An 11590-nucleotide genomic window follows, 5' to 3' on the forward strand; every position below is an offset into this window, starting at 1 on the left:
TTATTTATATTAAAAACATTTTCATTTTATTTATTTACAAATAAAAAGTTTCAATTTATTTTTAACAAATGATTTGATTCAATTTTATTTTTATATTCAAGTTTTATTTTTAAGAAAGTTATTCTTACTCATTATTATTAAAAGAATTTATTAAAAACAAATTTATTTAGAAAATAATTTTTATTTACCTTTTTGTTAGGAAAATAATGAATTTTTATAATTTTACTTACAAAAGTATTTCAATTTAGTTTTTATTTAAGGAAAGTGATTTTTACAAATTATTTAAATTTAACTTTATTTTTATTTTTTTTATAAATTTATCTACAAAAGATGTTTCAATTCAAGTTTATTTGCAAGCAAATTGATTTTATTATTTTTATAGAAAACAAGACTTTTACAATTTTATTTACAAAAATATTAAAATTCAATTCAATTTTATTAGTAAAAATGATTTTTAATAAGAAAATGACTTTTTTTTCACAATATATACTTGAATCTTTTTTATTTATAAAAAAAAATGATTTATTTTTATTTTTTATTTGATTTAAGAAAAATGTTTATTAAAAAAAAAAGGAAATTGTTTATTTTTGGTTTAAAGAGAGCTCATCTATCAGGTGCTCTTCCATTTGATCTCTCCTTCGATGGAGTTGGGCACAAGAAAAGTGTAGACTTTTCTCTCTAGAGGGTGGCTAGGGTTTTTCTCTAGAGGCTCTCTTTAGAAATTGACAAACAAAACTAAAACTCTAACCTTTAACAAGAGTATTTATAGGGCTTCCTATGGGTTTAACTTACTTGAACTCAAATTGGGTTTGAGTTACATAATCTAACCCAATTGTGTCATAATTAATTAGTCCTAGTATGTTCCAATTAATTAGTTGATTTATACCAAAAAGACAATTCATAAAATCTAGTGCAACCTTGCACGTATACCAAAACACCCTTATACATACTTATAAACTAGAAACTCAAATCCCTCAAAACAAACATGCCTCCATGAATTAGGAGTTTGAGCGGGGACCACTAGGAATTATAGGAAAATACTGGCTTTCTTTAAATCCAATTTTGAAGTTGATTCAACACTCTACTAAAAAGAATCACTACACTCCAACATCATATGAAATTACTAGGCGCGGCTTAGGTCCGTGACCTACTATCTACTGCATGTAGACCCTTTATAAATTGATGTTTGTAATTTAACAAGGTAGTGTTATCACTTATTAAGATTAACTATTGAGTTACAAATATTTCTTATTATGTGATCGATTGACATACTCTAATTCTAAGAAACATATGTCAAATTTCTACTAAAAGAAATGATATGACTATAGTCTTCTAGATCATATGTCTTTTGGATCACCAAAAGAGACACACTATCCCAATACCATGAGATATAATGATATCTTTATTGAAAATATCTATTGCTACTAGCATCCATCAATAATGACCAAATCCACAGGGATATATGATAGGGTCTCACCCATAAGTTAAAGTCTCCTATTGATTTTGACATAAACTTAATACCCTTTCAAGATTGAGAGTCCATGTAGTATAGTAACCTGGTGAATCATGATAATTTATAGCCTTATGTCATGATTCACCCATAGTTGTGAAAGGTGCGCCTAGGCTCGGGGCGACGTGACGCCACCCTCCGGCGCCTCGCCTGAGTCGCCTTCGACGGTCCGACCAGGTACGCACCCCTCTTTCTCCTTCTCCTTCTCCTTCTTCTTTTTCTTCTTCCTCTCGTCAGGTTGCAGAACTCTACACCCTCAACCCTAATTTTTTTTTTTTTAAATTTGTGGGACCAAACGGCGTCGTTTTGGCCCTTTTTAATTTAAAAGGAAGGGTCCAAAACGACGTCGTTTTGGACCCTGTTCCTTTTAAAAAAAAAAAAAAACAGGCCAAAATGACGCCGTTTTGGCCTGTTCCTCCATTCCAGCCCCCTTTTCTGGTCTTTCTCAACCAGAGACCACTCCCAATCGTGCCCTAGCCTCAGCCGTGCTGGAGAAGTGAAGAAGAATATATATATATATATATATATATATATATATATATATATATATATATATATATATATATATATATATATATATATATATATATATATAGAGGAAAATAGGAGAAAATATATAAGTAAATTAGGGTGCGCCTCACTTCACTAAAGCCCGCGCCTTAGGTGCGCCTTGCGCCTCATGCTCCAGGACTACTTTGCGCCTTGGTGCGCCTTGAGCCTTTTAAAACTATGGATTCACCATGTGTGAAGCTTAAGTATATCTATGCCAAATGCTTGCTACAAGATTATAAGGGTAAAAAATCAAGCAACCTTGAAAGTAAGTTTGAGCAAGATTAAATTGACCTTATCTTAAGTAGAGCATAACTTATTTTAGTGTAGAGTCAAGGTGTGAACCTAAGGCCAAAAGCACTGGTTCATCACCTTGTCTCTTGCTTAACCTCTAGTCAAAAGTAACTAGTTAAAGAAGAGGATTAAGCTAAGGGTGGGTGTCCTTGTGGAGCCCTACTCTTGATGTCTATCTTGTTAATTTTATTAATTTAGATTGTGGACTAAAACCACTATACTTACAAAATTATAGAGCTTTATTTGCAACAAACACCATTTCAACACACCCATTTCTTGCCTCTACCAGTGAAATCACTGAGTCCTTGTGGGGACAATCCTAGTACTCCTAGGAACCATGATTGAAAGGCCTTCTACTTGGAACTTGATACTCTTTGTTAGCATTAACCCCTTGAAGAAACACAAGCACTATAATAGTTTTTTATACTAAAATTTATTATATGATATGCTCTAGAATAGTTTTACGTTGGACTAACCATCTTAATACTTATATATCATGATCATTCACTGAACTTTTATATCGAATCCTTTTTCTTTTTTCTTTTTCAAATGAGGAGTCTATTAGTCTAATTAAGGTTAAGTAGAAGTTAGTCCCTAAGAGCAAGCCCTATAGCCTATCAACTTATTTTGTTGTGCTTAGTTATGTTGGGCATGTTTCTATTACTTATCAAATCTTGTTCTATAATTTGGTTTGATCTTGTGGTCCAAATAATTCCGTACCATGACATATCTAGAATAGTAGTAATTAGTGAAGCAAAAATACTTGTACAAACTACCGAAGTAACCCCCCATCTCCAATGTTCTAAAGATTAAAATCTTTGTAATATTTTGAACCATTCATGAACATCATAGCAAATATGATTAAAACATTTATAACTCCCATGTAAATAAAGAGTTGTGCAGTAGCTACAAAATGGGAGTTTGATGGAATATAAAATAAGAATATACAAATAAAAACCAATCCTAATGAAAAAGCAGAATCGATCTAATTGGTAAGTAATACCACTCCTAGATCTCTTAATATAAGACTTGATCCCAAAAAGATTAAAAGAAAATCATGTATTGGTCTGGGTAAATCCATTAAAAATAAAAGATAAAAAATCGAAATGTTTTATGACCTTATTGACTCGACGAGGAAAAAGTTACCCTACCTTATTTTTTTTATGAAACTGCCTAATTGAATTAAATACTAATTGATGTGGATTGATGTAGATACAATTATAGGACCAATTTCATTCTTTTCCCTTTTCTTTTAGATAGCAATAACAATAGGGCAAGTCACCTCTAACTCAACCCTATCCATCTGTCCCAAATAAATAATTAAAAATAAATAGAATGGGATGGGTAAAGGAATTTCTCATATCTTTATGACCCCATTTAATTTTTTTTTATTATTTAAAGAATTAATTGTATTAGAAGTGAAATATAATTTATACATAAATAAATATTATAAGTTTATACAATTTATTTTTATGCGGAATAAATTTATTTTTTATCATATATATGTTAAAAAGGAAAAATAGAAAAAAAAAGTTATTTTTTATTTAATAGTATATATAATTGCAGCAAAGCAAGCCACAACAGGGCAATATCTAAATGCAACTCATCTTTTAAAGAAATTCTCAAACCTAATCCTAATTATATAGACTTCTCTCAAACTCATCTTATTAAGGGTGGGGCTTGTAACAAAAACACTTGTTCCATTGTCGATCCTACTTTTAGAAATTATGTTTTAGCCTGTCTTAAGGCCTAATTATTGTTATCCTTTTATGCTTTTGCTTTAGATTTTTTAGTGGTATTTAAGTTTGCTTTACCAGCCTATCTCTCACCCTTTTTATAGTGTTACTTTACTCTATATTTCACCTTTTGAGATGTTGACCTAAGTGGGAATTTTGATTTAGAGTAGGATCACGCTGTGCATAGAAGTAGGAGGTTGAATTTTTAGCAATTTGGCTTATTTCTGTTGATGTGTTTCTTTTGCATGATTGATGATGTAGTTTTTATATGGTTGAATGTTTGATAGTGTGGAAAGAATAAATCTTGCTTTCTATGAAATATTATTCTTGGATATGGTTAGGGTAGAGTGTAAAATGATGTTGATTAGCTTCACCATGGGATTCAACATCTAACTTCAAACCAAAGGATTATCTTTTTCTTGACTTATTCCTTCTATCCTTTTCAACTTGTGCCAAAAAGAACCTCTGAATGGTGTTTACATCGATTTATATTTACATATTTTGTCTTATTTTATACTCAAATTACCACCTGTCCATTACTAGGGCCACAAGTTGGGTTGGGTCACATTTCCAAACTGATACAAGGAATATTTCATGGTCACTACCTAAAAATGATTCTTAATCTCCTATTTAATGAGTGCTTACTGCTTCCTCTATAATTTTAACTTAACAGGGCCTAGCAAGAGATTATGAGGCTCAAAAGGAATCTGCAGGCTGCAGTGGTGAGAAATTAAGCTTAAAAGGCAAATAATTGGGCAAAAGGCAGCATAGATGATGATGGGGAAACCAAAGAAACATGGAAGACATCTGAAGAGTCGCATAAGTTAGTGTGTATAATGACATTGGATCCCTATCAGCATTCAGTGTGAATGAGAGTAAGTGAACAACAGTTGATCAGCCATCTCATCTTGGATGCAGTTATTTATAATTTGGACTGAGGAACACTACCCAAAATTTACACACTTCCATGTGACTAAAAGAGGAACATGACAAGGTTTTTGGTTTTATATGCTTTGAACATTGGAGCAACTGGCAACATGATATTTCAATCCAAGAGTTTGAAAACTGTGCTCACATTGATGATAAGATGGGTCTAATGGCTACCTCAGCAGTTATATTTTAATGCCTCGCCTACAATACTCGATAGGAAATTGAACCGTCAACCGTCTCCACGACCAGCAAATTCATGCGCACGAGGAGCAGCAGATAAGATCTCGCTTTAGGTCCTGCAACAATAAAATAGCACCAAAGCGACAAATTTAAGCCCAATCTAGTGTGAAGGTTCAAGGTACTAACAGAACCACCTGACTAAAATTCAGTGACTTGCAACAGAAACCTGTTATTGCCTATTTCATCAAAATTCAGGATTTGCAGATACAAGGATCAACCCAAGTGTTGGGATCACTTGCAACATCTTTTGGGTGTTTGCACCAGTTGTTTTCTTAAGGGAGATCTCTTGCAGGCATTTTGCAATACTAGCAGAAGTAATATAACACTGCCAGTTACTGACACTTTTCCTTGTTGAGGAAAGTTGGCTGGTTTAGATATAGAAATGAAGGCTTCAGTGCATGTGCACCCTTGCATCATCTGATGGCATATTATGCTTGTTTCAACATCAGCACCTGGCAGCTCTATTGTTTTCCTTGTATTAAATCAAGGGATGGAGAAATATTTGTTGAAAACACATACCCAACTCCAATGATTCAAGTTCATGTTGGTGGAAGAAGTTGCCCCTCTCTTTATTCCTCAGCCCTGAGTTCATCTTCTCCACAGTAGCAAGCAGATCCTGCAAAATTACGCTTCTAAGCTTTGAATACAACAAGATGGCTAGGAATTTAAGAAAATTTCAACAAACTGACTTTTTTTTTAAAGAAAATACTAATTATGAGAAATATCATATGGTTTTTTGTGCTTAAATATAGATATTATGATCACAGAAACAAAAGGAAGCAGTTGTCACTCGGTTATGAAGAAATTAATCAATGAATATCAGTAAATTATCATGACAGTTCTTCAAATACAGAACTGTGGAAAGTAGAGGATTCATAGAGTTAAAATTCCTATAAATAAGTGATAGACAAACATTAGAACTCCAACCTATGCAAGAAATTGTTAATATTGTATTCTATTGCCAGTACATAGAGGTACAGTAGCACTTCTAATATGATGGGTAGAGCTTAGAAAATTGGAGAGCCAATCATCCAAGTTGCATTTTGCAATTTACAACATAATGACATCCAAAATTCTTCACTCCAGCCCATGAATTTCAACAATATCTTTCACTTCTGAACTAAATATCTCCAAATAGTTCCATTTATCTACCCAGGAATTTTTAACAGACCTGCAAACCAGACCTGGGTCACATTCATTGTAGGATGCAATCTAAGAAAAGTCTTGAGCATGGCAGTAATGACAAGATAAAAAATGTCAAATGAGGTCATGTTTGCTCCACCCACCCACAAACCAAGAATAAATACCTGAAGAAACTGAAATGAAGAAACAAAATCAAGATAAAATTGTTCTATTTTAATTGATTTTGATAGTCTCGAGGTCATAGCAATGTAAATTTTAACCTTAATATAAGCTTAAGAGTAAGCATTCCCAATTGTTATGAGTAGTTTATATTTTAATTAAGGTTTTCCATCTTATGTTTTCAGATGCAGAAATGAGAATAATGACTGTGGATGGTGATCTAGAGCATTGTCTCTTTTCTATTTGCTGCATTGGCCACTAACATTAGTTTAATCACAGCAATATATAGAACTTCTTACCTCCCATGATACCAAGGTTTTCATATAGGAAGGGAGCTGTTCATAATCATTCTTTGATACATTTATCACAGATTTAGGAGCTCCAACTGAGTTCAAGTCATCTCCCACTTCCCCTACAGTTCATAATGAATAATAAGAAGGATGAAAAATAGAATCTGTCAACCAGGTATTATTTAATGGAAAAAACATGCTAGAGTAGGAGAATCGCAATAAGCAAAAGCTCAATGGCTTATTACCTGCAATGGACCCTAATATCTTTGTAGCAGACTGAGATAGCCCCTCTACATTGTGTAATTTATCCTCATAAAGCCTAAACATCAGAAAACAAACATTTTTTTTTTTTTTGATAAATAAGAGAAGGTATTAATTAGGGCAAACAGCGCACAAAAGTACACAAGTTGTATACAGTGAGCACCAAAAGGCTATATGAAGAACGAGTTCATCAGACAACATGAAAAACTTTAAAACTTACTTAATTGGTTCTTTCCAGGATATATTTGGGTTATCAATCTCTTCATAAGCTGCACGGAGAGAGGGAAATTTGTGTTAGTAAAAAACAAAAAAGTCCTACATTACACACAAATAAGTGTCAAGATAAATCACAGTTCACCTCAGAAATTTTTTTATTCAAGGAGTACATAAAATCAACAATGGAAAATGGTAATAATGTACTCACTGACCTTCTGATGCTAAAGTGGCAAGGCAAACTTCAGAAAGACCAAGATTCTTTAAACTTAATGACTCATCTGATCTAAAGAATGTCAAGGAAGACAGAAAAAACTCTGACTAATAAACCCAATGCTTAGCTAATTAAACTCAACTTCTTTTATCCTTTGTGCTTGATTTGGTTGTTTGAGAAAATGTGGAAAAAGAAAAAGGTATCAAAACCTCAATTTTCTTAGATTTTTAGGAACCAGAATATGAAGACCTGAACCCAACCGTGTCCGATTCAACTATTTCCTCAATTGTGGTGAGTTTTTAATTTTCTGGAAATCAAAACAACAAAAGAAAAATGTTTTCACTTAGAACTACATAGTAAGGATCCCCAGTTACATCGCTTATAAAGTTAGACTTGTTCAGGTAATTAACAATTAGACTATAAGGATACAAAGGGTCCTCATCGAACTTCTTGCCAATCGAATCAGTTGCAGAATCCGAAATCCTTGAGTCTAAACCCAGAGGTGTTGGTAAACCAGAAGCCTCATCATCGTCATCATCAATCACAAGATCTAGACCAAAAAGACAAAAATCAAAATCGTCGATTTCAGAAAATAAAAACTAAAGCGGGAAGTGAATTTTGCTCTGTTTGGATGCTAAGAAAAGGAGAAGAAAACAAAATAAAAATCAACAGTCAGCCGAGCATAACACTGTTTTCTCAGCAACCAATGGGAGAGTTAAAGGCAGGAGTAAAGTAACGCACTGGGGACGTATCCATAGTCCCTTAGGCGATCTTCGAGCTCAGAAAGATCGCTCTGATTCTTTTTATAAACTTCACTGCAGTGACCCAACAGCTCTTCGAAAGAGACGGTCCCGAATGACATCGTTTCAAGCAGGTTGAGATCACTGCTGGCGGATGATATTCTGCGCTTGAGGCATTGTACGAAGGTGGAAGACGCCGAATCTGTTAACACAAAACAGCAGAATTCAAATTTTAACCTCCAATAGGCGCTGTTTGGTTGCAGGAAAAAATAAGTTAGGGCAACAAATCAGAAGAAATAGAAAGAAGAAGAAGAAGAAGAAGAAGAAGGACCGAGAGGAATAGGGCGGCGGTCGACGGATTGTTTGAGAGCGTGACAACTGGAGTGTAGATGGTTGCAGAAGGAAGCTAGGGTTTTGCAGAAGCTCCCTATGGAATCCTCCATTACTCTTTCCCTCCAAAATGTTTTAAATTTTGGGTTGGATGTGAAGTGTGGAACGAGGAGAAAATGATGGAAAGGAAGATGCTACCGGCAGGTCCGGCACTCGTTAACGTATTTCAAACCAACGGGAAGTTAATTGCTTGTTGAAATGTGGATGGATGAAAACAAAGAATATTTGTTTAAATTCAAATAAAAATTTTTATTACTCACTATTTTAAAATAAGTAAATTATATTTATTTCAATTTTCTAGTAAATAAGAGAAACAAAAAAAGGTTATTAAATGTTGTCTCCAATTGAGTATTGACTTGTTTGGTAGTTGGTGTATAAGAGTATTTGTGATGTTTCATATCGAGAAAGATGAAAGTTTCTGACATTATATAAGTATGAACACATTTTAACCTTATAAACGTAAGTATGAACTTCTTTTAATTTTGTAAACGTATTTTAAAGCCGTGATGACTCCTTAACCCCATAACCTAATTGATTTAGGTTATGATACTCAAAACTCTGATACCATGCTAGGCTACTCCAACAGACTAAAAAACTTAAGCTTTGGAGGCTACCGATTCACCTAAGTGAACTGTAACTCTAATACCATGTTAGGCTTCCAATCGACCAAAGTTAACCATAGTTTTGGTACAATGTTTGTAGGCTACTAATTGACCTAAAGTTTTAAGTTGTTAGAATATCAACCCACAATGTATATAACCTACTGTTAACCATAAATGTTGAGTTACTAATTTTTCTAAAAGTTTAAACCACTAGAATATAGACCACAATGTACATCATACCAACAATGATAATTAGCAAAATCTTCATATTTTTGAGACATTATAGGCATTCTCTTTGAATGGAAATGATACATTGAAAAATCAAGCTTGCTAAAGAATCTAACTTCAAAGTAACACCCGTACACATGCATATATTGTCACGCCCCAAAACCTATTCTATGGGCATGATAGTCATTTCACACCTCAAACCTAAAGGCTCAAAGTGGAAACAATACAAACATTCATTTTGTAACTGTAAATTACTAGTTACCAAATTCCTATTAAGAGTAGTAAAATAAATAAATTATATAATCAACTTTAAAAACTAACACATCTACCCAAGTGTTATTGTCCAAATAACTTCAAACTCAAATAATCCAAACGGGAATTAAATTTTAAGATTTAAACAATATCCAAAATAAAGTTTGAACCAAAATCTTAACAAAGAAAAATTCCCCAACCTAGCCATCATTCATAGTCCAAACTGAGAGTAACTGAAAAATTATCAACAAAGAGGCATGAGCTTAAAGTTCAAGAAGGAACATCAATGCAGTTTTATGGATCAAACATTTTCAATTACAATTACAAACTAGAGATACAATATATAATTATTTCATAAAACCTTTTGAGTTCAAAATGCTAATACAATCAAACTTTTCAATAAAACATTCTTATATTCATTCCAAAACAATTTATCATAAAAACCAAATCAAATGCATTCAAAATATCTTTACTCTAATTACCAAATAACAAATGGTGCCCAATTAGGTGGGACTTTATAAATGAGTGGCTAGTTTCAAATTTGTTCCATTTAGGGTGAACAAAACCAAAAGTCAACAATTATAACCCGTTGACAAGAGGCCATAAGGTCAACTATTATAACCTGTTGACTAAAGTCATATAATATCAACTATTATAACTCGTTGATTAGAGCCGGATATGTCAACAATTATAACCCGTTGAATAGGGTCATAGAAACTAGAGTTAAACACTTCATTTCATTAATTCAAACTTATAAAACAAAATATTATCTTCACAATTTTCATTTTTCATAAACAAAGAAAATGCTCAAACATATTTTTCCTACAAAACATATATTTGATCCATGTATAGAAATAGAAATAATATTTTTACACATTTCAAAATATAATATATATATATAGATATAAACTTATTTCCTTTTACAAAATCTACATCAATTTCCTTTACCTTAAAGAAGCACTCAAAATCTTGAAGAATTTAGCTTGGAGAATTTACTCTTCACCTAACATAATATCATACACAACATTTATTATTGATTATTTATCTAAAGATATAAATTTGACAATCCTAATAATATTTTATATAGTTCTCAATAATTCTAATTAATTTTCTATGTTAACATTATTACAAATAATATTATTTTCAACTTCCTAAATAATAATAAATTAATTTAATAAGTTTCCAAATTTTTATAAAATTCATATTCCTCTCTAATTCTATCATAACTATTTATTTTTTTATATACTTAAATTAAATTAAAGCTTGTAAAAAAACTATTATTATTATTATTATTATTAATCCCAATATCCTCTTTTACTTAACAAACTACCATGTACTTTTAACAACTCCAACAACCCCACCAATTCCACTTATTATTATTATTATTATTTTAATTTATTTCTCTACCACTCTTTTACCCTTTGACTCTCATTGTTAGATTGATTTTTTTTTTTCACTCAACAATCTCATATTCGTTATTCTTTTCTTTTTCTTTTTTTCTTTTTGAAATTGTCACCCTAACATAGTTCCGAAACATGCTATTCTTCTTATTATAATTAATTTAATTTATCATTATTTTTCTTTTTCAATCTAAAGCCTCCACAAACAATTTATTTATTTATTTTCTAAATATAAAATTTCTCTTCTTCCACTAATTTATTTTTATTCAATTGAAATTTTCCAATTTTCATCAATAAATTAATCTGCATTCATAAATTTCTAATCTTTTGATAAAAATAAAATAAAATAAACTAAACAAACCCTAATTTAGATTGAGATTTCTAAAGTATTCAAATCTAATTAATGAATATAAAATACTAATCCAATGATTAAAATCAT

At 31.8% G+C, this 11590-nt stretch overlaps 1 protein-coding gene across 1 annotated transcript; it reads right to left on the minus strand.

Moving 5' to 3' along the window:
* Nucleotides 1-4881: 4881 nt before the first annotated feature.
* LOC100261551 (uncharacterized) lies at nt 4882-8837 on the minus strand. Its single transcript, XM_010654925.3, has 9 exons — nt 8611-8837; nt 8281-8481; nt 7969-8089; nt 7541-7611; nt 7333-7381; nt 7097-7170; nt 6861-6973; nt 5779-5875; nt 4882-5315 (listed from the first exon to the last, which is right to left on the minus strand). The coding sequence occupies exons 1-9, from the start codon at nt 8720-8722 to the stop codon at nt 5221-5223; spliced, it is 933 nt and encodes a 310-aa protein (XP_010653227.1). The 5' UTR covers nt 8723-8837; the 3' UTR covers nt 4882-5220.
* Nucleotides 8838-11590: the final 2753 nt, after the last annotated feature.

Source organism: Vitis vinifera, chromosome 8 (assembly GCF_030704535.1).
Source record: "Vitis vinifera cultivar Pinot Noir 40024 chromosome 8, ASM3070453v1".
Taxonomy (NCBI): domain Eukaryota; kingdom Viridiplantae; phylum Streptophyta; class Magnoliopsida; order Vitales; family Vitaceae; genus Vitis; species Vitis vinifera.